The sequence below is a fragment of the Astyanax mexicanus genome, chromosome 5 (genome assembly GCF_023375975.1).
Source record: "Astyanax mexicanus isolate ESR-SI-001 chromosome 5, AstMex3_surface, whole genome shotgun sequence".
In the NCBI taxonomy this organism is placed as follows: domain Eukaryota; kingdom Metazoa; phylum Chordata; class Actinopteri; order Characiformes; family Acestrorhamphidae; genus Astyanax; species Astyanax mexicanus.
In genome coordinates this window covers 25776614-25795963 of record NC_064412.1, presented here as the reverse complement: position 1 = coordinate 25795963, position 19350 = coordinate 25776614, and the positions used below count along the sequence as shown (strand labels likewise).

At 38.5% G+C, this 19350-nt stretch overlaps 2 protein-coding genes across 5 annotated transcripts in view; one reads left to right on the top strand and one right to left on the bottom strand.

Annotated features, from left to right (window-relative positions):
- lurap1 (leucine rich adaptor protein 1) overlaps positions 1–19350 on the top strand; it is a 230770-nt gene that overhangs the window by 65971 nt on the left and 145449 nt on the right. The window lies entirely within an intron of this gene.
- wwc3 (WWC family member 3) overlaps positions 1–19350 on the bottom strand; it is a 78001-nt gene that overhangs the window by 6958 nt on the left and 51693 nt on the right. For 2 of the 4 annotated variants that reach the window (XM_049479771.1, XM_049479773.1), the window contains exons 6-15: positions 15108–15237; positions 13175–13321; positions 12135–12196; positions 8870–9118; positions 7258–7347; positions 4548–5098; positions 2679–2805; positions 1197–1280; positions 508–594; positions 176–371 (exon numbers count right to left, since the gene is read on the bottom strand). In XM_049479771.1, coding sequence (XP_049335728.1) covers positions 176–371; positions 508–594; positions 1197–1280; positions 2679–2805; positions 4548–5098; positions 7258–7347; positions 8870–9118; positions 12135–12196; positions 13175–13321; positions 15108–15237 — 1723 coding nt within the window. The remainder of the gene's footprint in view (positions 1–175; positions 372–507; positions 595–1196; positions 1281–2678; positions 2806–4547; positions 5099–7257; positions 7348–8869; positions 9119–12134; positions 12197–13174; positions 13322–15107; positions 15238–19350) is intronic. The other 2 variants (XM_049479774.1, XM_049479775.1) reach the window with 2 other exon arrangements.

Here is a 19350-nt window from a genome sequence, read left to right as displayed (position 1 = left end):
AATATGTTTTGCGGATGGATTAGACCAAAATAGATCTACACGCAAATATTGAGGTTGTCAAAAATTATTATGTTTATTTATCGTATGATAAGTAAGTAAGTATGATAATGCCATTATTGTGACAGGCCTTGCTGCATGAAACATAAACTTCCTATTTGTGTCAACTGTCACTCACCAGCAGCTCCTCGTGGCCGTGTGGTCCCAGGGCGCAGAGCTGCAGGTTCAGGGAGTGGGGGCCGGCAGCCCCAGCAGGCAGTGGGATCTGAAAGCCCTCGTTAAAGCTGAACGCTGAGCGAGGCTCCTGGGCCTTACAGCAGTAGTATGTGCACGGCCGGCTGGAGTCCACGGGCAGCACGTTTACCTTTACATAGCTGAGAAAAGCACAAGCAAGCACACACACACACAGTCAGTCAGCACAAATAACCACCTACTTTCACCCCTGCTGTTTAACTAGCTATTTAAATCATCATTTAAACCATATGCTAAACCATAAGCTTGCTGACTTACACTTTGTAGCTGTCTCTGACAGTGGCCTTGCTCAGGTTTCTCAATTGGAGCACATGCAGCAGTAGAGACATGGAGGTCGAATCATACCTGTGGAAACGCAGACTCTGATCAAATTCTCAAAAAGAAAAAAACAGAAAGGACAAACAAAAGGCGTGAATGAAAGAAAACAAGAATAAGAGAGTGAGAGGAAGCCCATGAAGCATGAAGAAGAGACATGAGCGAGGGTGAGAGAGAAAGAGCATGGCCATGAAGAAGAGACATGAGCGAGGGTGAGAGAAAAAGAGCATGGCCATGAAGAAGAGACATGAACGAGGGTGAGAGAGAAAGAGAGAGAGAGAAAGAGAGGGCATATGGAGTGGGACAGGGAGAGCATGGGCATGAGAATAAATGAGAGAATGCATAAGTGAAAGACTGAGAAAATGCACAAGTAAACTCGAGAACGAGAACGAGCATGAGTGAGAGAGACAATAAGGGAGAATGAAAGACAAGATGCACAAGAGAAAGCATGAAGAGAGAGAGAGAGAGAGAGAGAGAGAGAGAGCATATGAGTAAGAGAGGAAGAGCATGGACATGAGCATAAGTGAGAGAATGTGTAAGTGAAAGACTGAGAGAATGCACAAGTAAACGCACAAGTAAGAACCAGTGTGAGCAGGATTGAGAGAGCATGAACGAGAGAGACAGAGACTTACAGGAGTCCGAGCTGGACCTGAGGGGGTTCTGGAGCACTGATGGCGTCTCGGGTAAACATCACCTCCTCTGTCTCCTCTGTCCTGCTGAGAAAATTCACCAAAAATGTAAAACACAAAGACAAAACACTAACTTAACCCACACACACTTGCACTACTCCTTTTTTAGTCTAAATCAGCATGTAAGACATGAAACAGTAAAGCATCATGCTTTTCTTCAGCAGGGACAGGAAAGCTGGTCAGAGTGGATAGAACTAAATACAGGGCAATCCTGGAAGAAAACCTGTTGGATGCTTCAAAAGACTGGAGAATGGGAAGGAGATTGACCTTCCAGCAAGATAATGACCCTAAACATACTCATGTGTTAGAATGACCCCGGTCGAAAGTCCTGACCTAAATCCCATTGAACATCTGTGGCAAGACATAAAAATCACTCTCCATCCAACATGGCTGAGCTTGAGCTATTTTGCTAAGAAGAATGGGCAGAAATCTCAGTCTGTATATGCACAAAGCTGGTAGAGACATACCCCAAAAGATGTACAGCTGTAATTGCAGTGAAAAGTGTCAGTAGTAAGTATAGATATGGGGGGCTGAATATTTTTGCACATTACATCACACTTTTTATTCAGATTTTGAAAACCATGTATCATTTTCATTCCACTTCGCAATTACGTGCTACATTGTGTTGACCAATCATCTTAATAAAATACAAGTTTGTGGTTGTAAGGTGATCAAATGTAAAAAAGATCAAGATGTATGAATACTTTTGCAAGCCACGGTAGTCAAGTCAAGAGGCTTTTATTGTCATTACATCTGAGTACAGGTACACAGTGTAATGAAATTACGTTCCTCCAGAACCATGGTGCAACATGGAACAACAAGCAATAGACAACATGAAGTGCAGGAGTGACGACAGTGCAACATAAAATTTAACTCTAAATAACAATAAATACAATAAATACAAAGGACGAGACAATTTAAAGACAGGACAGTGCAGTACCGATACAGTATAATAGAGTGTTTAATGAGAATAAGGTGCAGAGATGTGTAGCATACTGTAACATATAGAACATATATAATCACAGCAGTTACTGAGGTAGATAGTTTATAGTTTTTAAGAGTGCAGCAAATAAAGTCATGTCAGCCTCTGTGTGCTGACTGTGTGTGTGTGTGGGGGGGTCTCACTCAGTCTTTGTGTGTGTAAGGGTGGGGTGGGGTGTTCAGTTTAGTTTTGTGTGAGTGTGTTGGGTGAGTGGTGGGTGGGGTGGGGTTCAGTTCTGTCTCTGTGCGTTGAGAAGTCTGACTGCCTGGTGGATGAAGCTGTTGCAGAGTCTAGTAGTGGAGGCTCGGATGCTCCTGTATCTTCTGCTGGACGGTATGCTTTATTATCTGCTATAGCATGTGTGTGTGTGTGTGTGGGTGTGTGTGTGTGTGTGTGTTTGTGTGTGTATGTGTGTGTTTAATGACTGGCACGGCAATGCTAACCTCCTGCTCCAAGCCTCAAACACCCCGCTGTCCGTAGCCAACACATCCTCACTCACGCCAGCGGATACACGCCGAGCCCTCCGGCCACTCCGATTCACACTGTTCGAGCGCAGGGTCACTCCTGAACCTCCACATACAGACAGAGAGACATATTTCATTCAATTACAGGTTTTATAAAATGATTCAATGCATCAAGGAGCCTTAAATTTCACCATCAATAGATATACACTTTTTTACACACTTTCATATTTTAACCATAAAATCTGAGCAGCGAAAAATGCAATAGGATGACCAAACAATGAAACGAGCTGCTGCTGCACTGTGTTTGTTGAAAGACAATGTGCCTAAATATGAACAAATCTGTTCGCAAATAGTTTGTAATTCTTTGTAAGTCTAAATAAATAAATGAGGATCTCATGTAAGTTTGTTGGAGTTATACTGAGTAGAAAATTGTATTTTACAACATCTGCATATAATCAAGCATGCATATAATTTAACGTACAAAGGAGACCCTGGGATTTTTTTTTTTTATAAAATGCTGTCAAATTGCCACAAAGTGCCACATGATTACTATTATTTTTATATTTATATACTTATTTATATAACATAAATTTTAGATTTATAACTCACAGAAACCTTAGTCTAACCGAAATATTAATAAATTAGGTTAATACAATTAGAGAGACTTTTTTTAATTGATAATGTATTTCTGTAAAAGGGTTTTAGTTATCCTGTGGCTTTGGTACCTTTACAACAACAGCTGGACTGGCCCCGCTAGAAAATTTAAAGCATGGTGCACTTAGGTGAGACCAGGTAATCAGACACCAATATGATTATTTTCCAAATGATCGCACCAATGCGCTCGTCAACTTTCCAAAGCTTTGTCATGAGTTGGCTTCCTCCAGTAGCAGACAGACTCAATTAGCAGTGTTTTTTTTTTTTTCTTTGAATGCGTTTCTAATCTCCATTATGCTGTGCCTGCGCTCCACTAATGATACACCATTAACTTCATTTCAAATTTAATTCCAAATCTTGGCGTTTTCAGATGCTCTGTTGGTTACACTACAAAAAAAAAGTCATAACATTAACTTCAACTACTTCTGACCTGGAGAAATTCCTTTTCTTTTGCCGATTCTCTGTCATTTGTCATTTTGGTATTTCCAGCTCAACTGTGTGTTTTAGGGTTGTCACTTTATGTAAACCAGCTGTGATGTAAATGCGCTTGTGAATTTACATGTGATCGGTATTTATTAACATACGCACGTTTTTGTAAATCAAGAGAGAATACTTAGCTCAGTTTAATTTATGAAAACATTTACACACAACTTTACTAAAACTGTGATAAAAGAGGCTCATTGTAAGAAGTTTGCTGAATTATCAATGGCAAATTAAAGATTATATTGTGTATTTAACAGAGTAATTAGTTTTTTTTAAATGCGACACATAGGCATTTATGTACATTATACATCCAAATGTTTGTAAAAAACACTTCTAATTAATGATGGATAAAAATGCACTTGTTGGCACCATGCCTATTGCCAGGTGTTGGCTAGAGTGATATAAGGTCCCCTAGAACTGAGCTGTGGAACAGTGAGAAGGGGACTAACAGAAAACCTTCCATAGATGGCAGAGACAGTTACTCCAATAAAAACAGAATAAACTTAATATTCTTGATTTCAGGAATAAAAAAAAGAACAGGTTGTCTGAATAGTTTTGCCATACATTGTATATCTATGAATCTATTAATAATGTAAACAAATTTAGATTAATATTACAAATGTCTAGATTAGTATAATTGGTAAATATGTTACATATTTATATTATATAAAATTAGTTAGTTTGTTTGTCTTTAGTTTTGACCTTCCTTACCTGTAGAGCTGTATGGTCCCTGCATTCCAGTGTCTCTGTGGCCTTTGCCCTCCAGAAGATGAGCAGTGGAGGAGCTTCCAGCTTCACCTTCCCCAGAAAGAGGAGCTTGCTGCTGGGTTTGAGTCTGTCCTCTAAGCCCCTCCAGCACCAGCCCCCGGCCAGCGAGCTCCATGTACTCCTCAGTCATCTGGGTGAGGGGGCAGTCCTGTGGGCCTGAGTGGTAGGGGGTATCCATGGGGGAGCTGGGAGGAGACAGGGAGGAAAGTGAGGAGCGGGAGGAGAGGGAAGTGAGCGACTGTGGAGCGTCGTGAGCGCGTTTGGGGCCGAATGAAGAAGTGTCTCTGCAGGGAGCCTCTACAGGCAGCAGGTAGCGGAAGGTAGGGTCCTGGATGTCCATGCAGCCCTCCTGTCGCTCGTACTGGGGAAGGCCGTAGATGTCTGTGAAGCTGATGGAGCTCAGAGAGCCACGGCTAGACGCTAAAGATCCTCGGCTAGAGGCCAGAGAGCCGCGGCTACTGCTGGATGACACGGTCAGAGAACTGGCTGAGAGACTGCGGAGAGAACGAGAGGTGGGAAGTGAGTGTTAGTTAGGAATGCATGACATCAGAATTACGAGTTGATAAAACATAAGTAAAAAAATAAATGAATAAATAAAAAAAATATATATATATATATATATATATTAAAAAAAATAATAAAATTACAGTTTGCAATAACATTGGTATAATTGTTAAAGTTCCAAGGGGAGTATTTTTGCATAATTATATATATGTTGCAGTTTAAAGCCATGCACTAAATATTCTGCACTTTAATTTTGTGATAATTTACATTATTCATTTTAAACATCATTTTCTCGGTAGGTTACTGTTGTTCACAAAAAAGACAGTTTACAGATTTGACTACATGTTTGAAACTGTTATATTTGTACTAAACACACCTTTAACATTGTTTTATTGTAATACAATGTTCTTGAAATTAATAAAATAATGTCTATTTTACCAGATTAATATCATCTCAAAAATACACTAAAATATATTATTATTATGTTAGGGCCATATTATTCTCCCTATGTAGCAAAATGAATGGAGAGGTCTGTAATTTCTATATAATTCAACTGTGAGACAGAATAAAAAATTCTAGAAATCTAGAAAATCACACTGTATTATTTTAAAAAAATTAATTAGCATTTTATTGCATGAAATAAGTATATGATCATCTACCAACCAGCAAGAATTCTTGTTCTCACAGACACACAGTGTTTCTTTAAAAAGCCCTCCTATTCTACACTCAGTACCTGTATTAACTGCACTTGCTTGAACTTGTTACCTGTATAAAAAGACACCTGTACACATAATCAATTAATCACACTCCAACCTCTCCACCATGGCCAAGATCAAAAAGCAAGTATCCAAGTCAACAACTGTTGGGGCAATTATTAGAAAAGAATAAGCACAAGATGACTGTCAGTCTTCCTCAGTCTGGGGATCCATGTAACACCTCGCCTTGTGGGGTAAAGATGTTTCGGAAAAAGCTCAGAAATCAGCCTAGAACTACATGGAAGGACCTGGGGACTTGCGAGGAATTCTTACTGAACTGCTGAGTATGCTCAGAGATGAGAACTTCTGCATGCACATTCATTTTCAATTTTTAATGCATTGCCTCTGTTGCTAAAACACATTAGAAACGTAATGTATTTGTACATATGCAGCTTTAGTACAGACTAGGGGTGGGCAATATTATATCGTATACAATATATTGTGACACAGAAATATCATGATATTAAAAATCCATATTGTGATAATAGGGCTGTTCTGTCTTAAAAGTAGTCTATTATTTACTGTGAAGCGTTAGGTGTAATTATTGTATAATTGTTTTAGTTTGCAGTTTATATGCATGCACTAAATATTCTGCAATATTATTTGCTGCATTACATTATTTCATGCTATATTCTTTATTTTGCCACATTATGATTATACTGTTATACTATTATACTATATTCCTGAAATGAATGAGTTATTTTAGTTTTCCTATATCGCCAAGTATATCGTTATCGCAAAAATACCCTGAAATATTGTGATATTATTCTAGAGCCATATTGCCCACCCCTAGTACAGACCCCTGGTTAATCTGAAGATTACCATTAATAACACTATGCAGTCATGAAATTAAAGATCCTGGAGTGGACTAGCCAGTCTCCAGACCTGAACCCAATATAAAATCTTTGGAGCTGAAACCCAGCAGTGCCAAGTGACAGCCCTAAGACCTTAAAGATCTGGAGAAGATCTGTATGGATGACTAGGCCAAAATCCTTGCTGCATGTGCACAAACTTGGTCAAGAACTACTAGAATTGTCTGACCTCTGTAATTGCAAACACAGTTTACTGGACCAAATATTATATGATCTGTTTTTCTATTGTATCAAATGCTTATTTCATGCAATAAAATGCAAAATAATTATTTAAAAAAAAAACTTAGACCTCTCCATTCTTTGTAGGTGAGAAAACTAGCAAAATACTTATTGTCCCCACTGTATTAAATCGAAACATGGTTCGAGGCAAATGTATAATGATCTAGGAATGCAGTATACTCAATGCTACTAGGTGTTTATGATTATTTGCAAATTAGATGTTTTTTTCTCTCCTATTTGTGTTTTTTTTTTATCCTGCTCTATATATGCAGTACACAGAGCTCTGTGTTTTGTGTAGTGTACCTCTTAAGCTGAGAGTGCAGATAGGTGGTAACGCGGGTGGCTTCCTCCAGTTGTCTCAGCAACACATTCCTCTTCTCCTGCTGGAGTATCCTACAGGACAAGCATATAAGGATGATACAGGACATCCACTTCAACAACATGCACATACACTGTGCACACTAGTGAAAGCTGTGGTGTTGCTGATACTAGAGAGCAGCCCATGACCTCTAGCCTTTAACGTCTCTTAATTAAACATGTCAGAAGAGAAAATGATAGCTTAGTTTTATTTTATTTTTTTACAAGTATGACCCAAGAAAGCAAAACTGGGTGTTGAACATGCTTATAAAATCACATCTGAGCATTTTTACTCCAACTAAAGCCACAAACTTAATATATATAGAGCTCTGGAAAAGAAATGAGGTAATTTCAGTTTCTGAATCAGTTTCTCTGATTTTGCTATTTATAGGTATATGTTTGAGTAAAATGAACATTGATGTTTTATTCTTTAAACTACAGAAAACATTTCTCCCAAATTCCAAAAAAAAAAAATGTCATTTAGAGCATTTTTTTTTATTTGCAGAAAATAAGAAATGGCTTAAACAACAAAAAAAGATGCAGAACATTCAGACGTCAAATAATGCAAAGAAAACAAGTTCATATTCATAAAGTTCAGAAATCAATATTTGGTGGAATAACCCTGGTTTTTAATACATCTTGGCATGTTCTCCTTCACCAGTCTTACAAACTGCTTTTGAATAAATTAATGCCACTCCTGGTGCAAAAATCCGAGCGGTTCAGCTTGATTTGATGGCTTGTGACCATCCATCTTCCTCTTGATTATAATCCAGAGGTTTTCAATTTGGTAAAATCACAAAAACTCATCATTTTAAAGTGGTCTCTTATTTTTTTCCACAGCTGTATACACATTAAATGACAACTTAAAATACTAATAAATGCATTCCTAAAGCAGACCTAAAGCTTTGAGGACTCCCTGTGTGGCCGGTATCTCCAATAAAATAAGACATATCTCCAGAGTATCACTCATCATGAGTAGCAGGTCTTTACTGATGCCATCTCTTCCCTCGGTGAAGGAATGAGGGAACCCCTATTTAAGTGAGAGCATCCATGTTAAGCCACCATGGCTGCTTTATTCTGTTTTACAATGATACTACTTTGATGATGTTTTGGAAGGCAAGATCAACCGTGTATTGCCATTGCGATTATGCACCCCTATGCTGAAAACACTCTTTTCACTCCTGCCAAAGCAGCGCCTGGATTTTTATCCTGCTACCAGCAGAAGTTAGACCTCACAAAGATCAGCACAATCTGCAAACCTAGACATTCTCGTAAATGCACCATTAAAAGCGAGTGGTAGCATCTTGTTAGTAATGAGTTCTGCCCAGTCACCACTTCAATGCAGTACTAAAATGATTCTTCATATAATAATGAAAGAAAAATGTTCTTACAAAGAAAGGAGGCTAGTGTATAACAACAGTCCTGCCAATATACCTAAATACATTAACTACACATCATTTTCATTTAAACTCCTAAAAAAAGAGAAGTGTAGAAGTGTCTTCAGAGCACAGTGCTCTGATATATATAGTGATATTGGGCAGCAGGGTTGAGTGCAGACCTTTGGTTGGCCCCCTGGCTCTGCGTGCTGTGGGCTTTCTGCACCTCCTCCTCCAGTTTGCGTCTCTCCTCGTCCAGCTGGAGGAAGACCTCTGGCGGCTGCTGCTGCTGGCAGAGCAGAGTCAGCTCCTGCAGGAACGCCTCCTTCTCTCTCAGCAGCTGCAGACAGTCGTGATCCCGGTCTGCCTCAGCACGCCCCGACCAGCTCTCACTGTCCAACTGCGCCAGCTGGTGCTGAATACTGGACACCCTGTGAACCAGCAAGATCAGGATATACGTATTAAAAACAATATTTAACCTTAATACTGTTCAACAGCTAACGGAGACTGAGAGTGAGAGAGAGAGAGAGAGAGAGAGAGAGAACCTAAATGAGTGAATGTGAATACTGAGTGAATAACTGAACGTACATAAGGGACGATTGTGAATGATAAAGAATAGAATAGAGTAAATGTGTTCTAGTGACAGTGGATGTGAATCGAGTGAATGTGAATAAATTAGTGATTGAATGTGAATAGTGAATGTATCCAAATGAATTAGTGAGTAAATGAATGTAAATAGTGAGTGAATGAATGTAAATATTGAGTGAGTGAATGTGAACTGAGTAAGTGAATGTAAATAGCGAGTGATTGAAAGTGAATAGTGAGTACGTGAATGTGAACTGAGTAAGTGAATGTAAATAGCGAGTGAATTTTAATAGTGAGTGAGTTAATGTGAATACTGAGTGAGTGAAAGTGAATAGCGAGTGAAAGTGAAAAGCGAGTGAGTGAAAGTGAATAGCGAGTGAAAGTGAATAGCGAGTGAAAGTGAATAGCGAGTGAAAGTGAATAGCGAGTGAAAGTGAATAGCGAGTGAAAGTGAATAGCGAGTGAGTAAATGTGAACTGAGTAAGTGAATGTAAATAGCGAGTGAATGTGAATAGTGAGTGAGTGAAAGTGAATGTGAATGTGAATAGCGAGTGAAAGTGAATAGCGAGAATGTGAATAGTAAGTGAATGAATTAGTGAGTAAAAGTGAATGAAGGGCTGTGAATAATAAGCACACATACGAGTGAGTGTGAGTGAGCGAGTGAGTAAGTGAATGTGAATAGCGAGTGAGTGAATGAATGAATTAGTAAGTAAAAGTGAATGAAAGGCTTTGAGTTATAAGTGCACATGGATGAGTGAGTGACAGTGAATGTGAACAGTGAGTGAGTGAATGTAAACAGAGAGTGAGTGAATGTGAATAGTGAGTAAGTGAATTAATTATTGAGTGAAAGTAAATGAAGGCCTGTGAATAATGAATGCACATGGATGAGTAAGAGTAAGTGATTGTGAATGTAAATACTGAGTGAGTGAGTGAGTGAGTGAGTGAGTGAATGTGAATAGTGAGCAAGTGAATTAATGAATTAGTGAGTAAAAGTGAATGAAGGGCTTTAAATAATGAGTGCACAAGTGAGAAGGCAAGTGACAGTGAATGTGAACAGTGAGTGAGTGAATGTGAAGTGAGTGAGTGAATAAATTAGTTTGTAAAAGTGAACATAAAAGCACATTTTAATTATTTTGGTTCCTGTATCTGAGCAGTACACAGTCATTAGGTCAGTAACGTGTGTGTGTGTGTGTGTGTGTGTAAGGAAGGCACTGCTGGTGTCTGTACAGGGCTGGTGAATTAGGTGTGTGTGATGTGAGGGGTGTGTGGTGTAGAACATGGCTGTGGTGTTAAAGGACAGACGGTGCTGAATGTGTGTTTGTGTGTTCTGGAGCTCAGACAGCGTGACTCAGTCAGTAACCATGCAAGTTTCCACAGGTTTCCCCTCCATTCCTCCTCTCTCCCCCCCGCTGACGTCACGTCTGCAGCTCTGTGGCCAGCATTGTTACTATGGAAACATGCATCTTGTAAAGACGTCCCTTTGCAGCCCGTATAAAAACACAGGACGTCTCTGCTATTCAGCTCTGCAGCTCCTCCCTGCACTGTAGTGCAGTTAACAGTGCTGAAGCTGCTTCTCAGTCAGGTTTAATAGTGAACACTGCAGGACTAAACCCCATCATACCATAGTGAGGTTTTAGATAGTGTAAAATACAAGCAAGTGATTTTCCTTATTGATTAGCATGTGTGCTAGATCATAAATGGATTTAATTTGTCATCAGGTCATATTTTCTATTTTATTGTGATTATGTCTCCTAAGCTGGAATAAAAAACATGAATATTTTATAGCTGAGGTGGATTTTTAAAGGAGCATCTTTTTCATATTGTGGATTGAAAAATATAAGGATGCAGATAAGTTATGAATATTATGAAAATGACACCAATTGTTTTAAAATACATATACTATGCAATATTAGGAATTATGAATTATTGCTGAGAACTGGGGCAAAAAAAAATAAGCTTTTTGTTGCTGAACTCTAATTTTAATAGACATGTGTATTATGTGTATACGCGCTATTTATTAATTATTATAGAAACTGTTTTAAGCATTAAATGTACTGTGCTGTTTACTTTCGTAAATAACCACTTATTTTTTTAAGTGGTATAGAGTGAAAGCATCATTGTGTAAGACATTTAAGCTGAACAGTGGTGAACAGTAATGAAGTAAATGTAAATACTCCGATTGTAAATAATAATCGATTGTTCATGTTTCTTTAATTAAGTTACTTTAAGTTACTTTAATTTATCAGCATTTCATATTAAAATATCTTATTGACATCAAAAAGCGGTTATGCGAGTATGCTTCAGTCTAAAATGACTGACATATCCTCCACCCTTTGCTTACGCCCACTGGTTCTCTGGCCTGCACTATTTCATGGTAACAGAACAGAGAATCATCTTTTCCCACTATGTATATTGTAAATGTTCTCATTACGATGCATCGTGTCACAATGCATCGTTACACTCCTAGTGGATAGCTTAACTACACAGCATTTGGCTACAAGCAGCATGATGCTACAGGCAACTGTGGGTTTCACATAGAAACAGCAGGGCCAGACAGATTCACACAGCTGATTAAGCATGTGATTACTGGCCTCTCAGCTCAGCAAGGAGAAATATTTAGAAGCTGGTCTTTTGAAGGCAGCAGAAAGAGCTTTAACACAGAAAAGGTTCAAATGCAACATCTATTGAATTACTGTACATATATTGTTCCTTTAAGATTCCTGCATAACAACAAACCAAGAAAACAGCGTATCTTTACCTAAGAGGGGTTAAATAACTGAATTTAAAATGAAAAACAGGTAGTATTTCAACAGTGCAATCATCATATTGCTCTACAGTCATGGAAAGAAAAACTAAACTTACTTTTTCTTGGCTTCTTCAAACTGCCAGTTGAGCTTGACTTTGTCAACTAATGGTGAGGAATCCTGCAAACCAAACCAGAAAAAATAAGAGACACACAAATTAAATCAGCAAAGCTTTTCCACTGGAGTTACAGTCAAGCAGTTATAGTTATCAGAAGCAGCTTGTCTAGTTTTTTAATTCTTGTAGTTCAATTCTCTTGGTCTGGTGGTTGCTGTTACATAGAAGTTAACCTCATCACCCTTCCAGTTTTATTTCAGATGTCTTTTCTGGACATCCATCGATTAATCCATCGATTATTTCAGAAGGTAGTTCATAATAAAGTTCAAAAGGAAGGAAAGGAAGAAGGAAATTCTTCCGATAAATATTTTCGGAAGAAAGGAAGTTCGGAAGGAAGTTTGGTAGGCAATGTGGTATGGGAAGTAAGTTTGGCATGGGAAGTAAGTTTGGAAGGAAGAAAGTTCAGAAGGATGAAAGTTTGGAAGGAAGGAAAAAAGTTTGGAAGAAAGTTCAAAAGGAAGAAAGTTTGGAAGAAAATTTGGAAAAAAGTTTGGAAGAAAGTTTGGAAGAAAGTTTGGAAGAAAGTTCGGAACGAAGGAAGTTCAGAAGCAAGTTTAGAAAAAATAAAGTTCGAAAGGAAGTTTGGAAGAGAGTTTGAATGATAGTTTTGAAGAAAGTTTTGAAGATTGTTTGGAAGGAAGGAAGGAAGGAAGGAAGGAAGGAAAGAAAGAAGTTTGGAAGAAAGTTCAGAAGGAAGAAAGTTTGGAAGGATGGAAAGAAGGAAGTTTGGAAGGAAGGAAGTTCAGAGGAAGTTTGGAAGCAAGTTCTAAAGGGATAAAGTTCTGAAGGAAGTTTTGAGGAAGTTTGGAAGATAGTTTTGAAGAAAGTTTTGGAGAAAGTTCAGATGAAAAAGTTATGAAGGAAGAAAATTATAAAAGGAAGTTTAAAAGGAATTTTGGAAAAATGAAAGAAAGAAAGGAAGGTTACACTTATATAGCACCTTTTTAGACACTCAAAGATGCTTTACATACTAACATACTAACCTCTCCAATCAGGTCGGTCTGGCAGCCGGCGTCTGTGTACTGCTGCAGGCTGCAGGAGTTGTTGAGAGTCCCCGCACTGTTCGCCACCTCATTTATGGAGTCAGTGATGGAAAGGCTGTGGAAATTCATGGTCAGCTTGGCCAGGCTCTGTAAGACACACACACACACACCAGCAGTGGAAAATGAGTAAGTGTGTGAGGGTGAAAAAACAAAACAAAGATCTTAGATTATTTTTATGGAAGATTAGATGGACTAGAATTGGTTTTACATACTAACTTTTAAGTAGGAGCATGTGTCAGTTATAAACAATCATTCAGGATAACTGAATCAGTTAAGTGAATTTGGTGTTTTATTGTGATATGGTAACATGACTAAGTATAAATAGTTTAATGTTAGAATTGGATTTTAACTACTATTCATCATTATGTTCTAGGAATGGGAATCAGAACTGGTCATATTTATATGCAATATATAACCTTTTATTAGAGCATTTGATATGTTAAATGGGTTCAAACCGGATTTTAAAAGCAAAAAATACACTTTTAAAATTAGCTTTTTTTTTCCAAGCACAGATCAAGCACACCAGCATTCTGTAAAAGAGATCACATTATCACACATTCACAAACTATCCTGTGATGCACCCAAGATGTATATTATGTGTCACTTAATGATGTAAGGATTTTTTCTTTTTTAAAGTGTCTGTCACACATACAGTTAGGTCCAGAAATATATTTGGACAGTGATATAATCTTCAAGATTTGGGCTCTATATGCTATAACACTGTATTTGAAAGGAAATAAATATGATGTGTATATGAAGCGTAGACTTACAGGTTTAATTCAAGAGGTTGAACAAAAATATCATATGAAGCATTTAGGAATTACAACCATTTCTCTAAAAAGCCTCTTTATTACAGGGCTTCAAAATTAATTGGACAAATGATCTGTGAAGCTATTTTATGAATTCCATGAGCAATATTCTCGATAGTCCATCAACAAGCAGTTAAGCAGTTAAAGGGTCTGGAGATGAAACCAGGGGTAGCATTTGCTTTTATAAGCTGTTGCTGTGAACCCACAACTTGTGGTCAAAGACGCTTTCAATGGAAAGAAGGTGAACATTATATTATTGTTTAAGACAAAACTAAAGGTAGGAAGACCAACAAATTAGCCAAAGCTGAAGACAGCTGTAGTAAAAGTAGTTTGTTAAAGTAGCATAAAGAAGGATACCCAGAGTTTGATGATGCTTCTGGGTTCTAGACTTCAGGCAGTCATTGTCTGCAAAAGATTCTCAATGTATGATTAAAAATAGACGTTTTATTTATGATAAAGTTCATTTGTCCAATAACTTTTGAGACTTTGAAATGAGGAGGCTTTGTAGAATAACAGCTGTAATTTCTAAAAGCTTCATTTGATGTCTGCACAGTTCAACCCTGTGAAAAAATTCTGAAAGTTCATACTTTTTATTTGGATATCAGTTATTTCATTTCAAATCCAGTGTTGTGGCATGCAGAGCCCAAATTATAAAAATTGTGTCACTGTCCAAATATTTTTGGACCGAACTGTACACGCATCACCATGTGCTCTTTTGGGTTAATACTGGCACACAAATCGTTTTTCAAAAGACGTTTCAAAACACAGAGAAACTAGGTGTAATGAAAAGTATTAAATGTGTGTCACAAGGTGGCAGTATTGAGCAGTTTAAGCCGCTCAAGTCAGGGAACTGTAACTGCTGTTCAGATTTAAACAATAAACACTGAGCCGGCCGGAAAGTGCCTGTGGGTAGAAGGACGTGAAACAGCCAAACCCCTGAGTGTGGATAACAGGCTCAAATCTGTGAGCCAACATGGCGGCCCCCCGTCCCTCCTCCACCCAAACAGCCAGTCAGGTGACGGCATCAGGAATAGTGCAGCATCTGTGCTGGAAAAGCGTCTGACCTGGATGAGGTCCTGCCTCTCCTTCTCGCCCGAGCTGATGGCTTTCTTAATGCTCCGCAGCTCATTGAAAATGGCCTGCGCCTCGTCCAGCTTGTAGTTGGTCTGGCTGCTGGACATCTTGCGGTCGATTCTGTAAAGGGAAACACACATTGCAAACACGTTTAAAAACTTTACACTTGATTAGATCTTTAAAAAAAAAGTAGAATGATGAATCAGCATGATTAGCTGGAAATCTGCCTAATGAACAAAAACTATTCTAATGATCGTTTTTTGTAAGAAACAGAGCTAATAAAGGTTTACATCAGTAAGTGTGTGCCTCAGAGAGAGAAAGAGAGAGAATAACTTATGACATATTTAATATTTACAGAAGATTACTTTTTATTTCCATATTTTACAGTTGAAAGGAAAAGGGCCTGAAGCAAAAATGTAGGTAACCTGCTTGTTCAGTACTTAGTAACTCTTTTAGCAGATCTCACAGCTTATTAACACTTTCTTGTCTGGGCAATTTTCACCCATTCTTTATAGCAATGCTTCTAGTTCTGTGAGATTTTTGGGTCATCTTCCATGTATGTGATGGTCTTTTGAGCATTTTAATGATTTACGTCAGCAGACACACTGTGTTGACCTCACCCAAAACCCTTTAACAGCTCAAACTGGTACTATATATCCCATGTGAGCTCTTTTATAGCTTTCATTTATTCAATGCTAATAGACATAGAGCAGGGATGGGCAACTTCCATGATGGAGAGGGCCACATTTTTTTCAGCATGACCATTGGAGGGCCACATGACCTCGCACTTCAAATAATTGAATATGAAAAACGCTACAAATTATTTTCAATAAGAACAAATTTTATATGAATTAATATCTGTATGTTTACAGCACCAACATTTATCAACAACTATTTTCTGCATATTAATGCATTTTAATACGGCAAAAGACAAACCGTTTGCTTAAAAAAAGTGCAAAAAGGAAGTCCTTCATATCAAAGAACAAAAAGTTTGCTTAAAAAACTGATTGCAAATACAGTAGTTCCTCTGTGTAAAATAAGTTCATTATAACAAGTCCTTCATAAGCAACAAGGACAAAACATTTGCTTATAAAAGTGCAAAAGGCATTTGAACTCATTTATAACAAAGAACAAAAAAGATTTAAAAACTGATTGCAAATAGCTCATTCAATAATAGCAGAAAACTAGACCACAGAGGCCCAACATTTATTGAAGCTAATGAGAGAGCTGTGGTTTGGCCTGCTGGCTCACAATGGACTGGATGTCAATGTCAATTTTCGTGGTTGTTTGGCAGCGCCCTCTAGCGGTCAAAAGTAGAATTACGTTTTTTTTTTTTTTTTTTTTTTTAATTATGAAATTATTTTTGATCTATTCGCGGGCCGCACTGAGTGATGACGAGGGCCGTGTGCGGCCCCCGGGCCGCCAGTTGCCCATCCCTGAGTATTCCATTCTGTTTAATATTGTGTTAAGAAAATCACATGGCAGAACAAGACAGGACAGGACTGGATAGGACAGGAGAGGGAAAACTAAGAAGGCAGGATAAGACTGTACACTACAAGACAAGACAGGTACAGGACAGAAAAGGAAAATATGGAGAAAAAAACAAGACAGGACAGGACAGGACAAGGACAAGACAATGCAGAACAGGACAAGGCAGGATTGAATATGGCAGAAAAGGATAAGACAGGACAGGACAGGGAAAGACAGGACAAGACAGGATAGAAAAGACAATAGCAGAATTGGACAAGCCATGGCAGGACAGGACAAGAAAGGACAGGGAAAGACAGAACAGGACAGAATTATCAAAGACATGTCAGGGCAGGATAAGACAGGACAGGACAGGACAGGGAAAGACAGGATTGGAAAAATACATGGCAGGACACAACAAAACAAGATAGGAAAGAAAGGTAGAACTGGACAAGCCACTGCAGGACAGGACAAGAAAGAACGGGAAAAGACATAACAGGAGAGTTTAATATATATATATATATATATATATATATATATATATATACCTTTATAGTTTTAATCTCTTCAATACTAATCTACAAATGAATGAAGAAAATAATAAAAAAAATAAAGGAAAAACACTAAATGAGGTGTAATATGTCTGCCCTGTCTTTATCAATATTTTCTGTATAAATATGTTTCCTTTTGCACATGTGGTTTCCATGATTCAACCTATACAGTCTGAAATGAATTGAGCTGATATATAGATTTATATAAACTATGAAGAGTTAAAAAATTATGATGACTGGTACATGTACAGTATCAGTATATGCATCCTATTCTGAACTGTAAATAACCTCACAATCCCGAACTCCTTTCTCAACTCTAACTCTCTCCATGCTTCAACCTCCTAACTGAATCAGTCAGGCCTAAATGTTTAGGTACACAGCTGCCTAAATATAGTTTACCCAGGAATCTCACCCACACCCTATTACACAGTGTTACTCTGCAATCACATTAAAGCTTCTTTACATAAAGTACGTGTCATTTTCACACATAGACTGAGTGCTAAAAAGCCAATATATGTACTGATCTGACCAAACGTTTAACAGAGTTAAAAGAAGCAAATGAATAGCGAGCACAATGTCAGAGACTTCAGACCTGGTTGCTCTTCAGGTATGCACTGAAGTGTCTCTGCCCACTCTGTCAGACAGACCACTTAACCATTTAGCCACTCTGTAATAATATTGTTTTAACTTAGTGAAGCCTCGGCTCTCAAAGGCATAATAATTAAACAAGTGAAACTGGAGCTAGTCTCGCTAAAGCCGCTCGGCACGGAATGTCTGCTTTCTCAAAGCACCAGACCGTGTGTACTCAAACACACACATACACACATCCATCCTCCTGCACGAGTGTTATGTCTGAAATGTTGTTCAGAGAAACAAAATGCCATTCCTACAGTCATGTAGAAAACCTGTCTACAGCTGTATTTCAACACCTGGAGAACGTCTTACCTCCACAAAGCTCACGATTCTAATTCTTTCCTTTCTTTAAAACAATCTTAAGGGTGAGAGCATCAGCCCATAATTCCATTCTGTAAAATATTGTGTTAATAAACAGTGTTATAATCAGTTAAGAAAGCAGAAAAAGGCAGGAGAGGACTGAAAAAGACAAGGCAGATCAGGACAGAAAAGAGAAAGACATGATTAGACAGGACAAGGCAGAGCAGGGAAAGACAAGACAGGCAAGAAAGAGACAGACAGGATGGGACAAGACAATGCCGGAAAGGAAAACACATGACAGGACAGGAAAAGGCAGAACAGGAAAAGAGAAAGGCAGGATTGAAGAAGACAAAGCAGTCCTGACAGAACATGACAGAACAAAGCAGAACAAGACAGGAGAGGACTGGAAAAGACAAGGTAGGACAGGACAGGAAAGAGAAAGACAGGATTGGGCAGAATAGGACAGGGCAGGACAAGACAAGACAGCATTACAGTAAAGGGATGGGACAAGACGATTCAGCACAAGATAAGTCAGCACAGGGCAGGAAATGACAGAAATGGAAAAGACATTGGAAGGCAGGGCAGGGCAGGACAAGACAATGCTGGACAGGATAAGTTAGGACATTAAAAGAAAAAAAAAGACATGACAGGACAGGACAATGCAGAAGAGGACAGAACAAGTTAGAACAGGACAAAGCAAGACAGTAAAGGCAAAGCAGGACGGGACTAAAAAGAAACTCAACTAAAAATGTTACACTGCCCAAAATACTGATTAGTAAGAGAAACATTCTTTAAACCATTAAAAAAAATAAATGTTGGTTCTAGAAAAGCAGCTGAACAAGATAATCTCAATTTATAATATTACCACTATATACTTAATATTTATGTATTTTTAGCATCTTTGTATCTCTCTTATGGTATTAGCAGATTTTGCGAGTGACAGTAAGAGAGGGTTAGTTATGTGAGTCTTGTGAATCAGCTGTTCTCTGGCACGTTGCCGGAGGAGCTGAAGCTCTGAGCTCTTTTCTGAGCTCGTCTCGCTCCAGCAGCAGCTCCTGTCTGCTCCTCCTCTCGGCACAAGCACGCCTTTGTTCTCCCTCTAACCTCCAGCCTCCACACACAGCCCTGCCCAGCCGGAGCATGGCCCACCTCCCTGCTTCAGCCACCCCACCCAAACTAACCCACCACATCCACATACCTCCACACGACACCCCACACTACCAAACACACTCAGCAGGGCCGTATGCAGCAGCTCTCACTTCTTATCAAAGTGATTTCATCA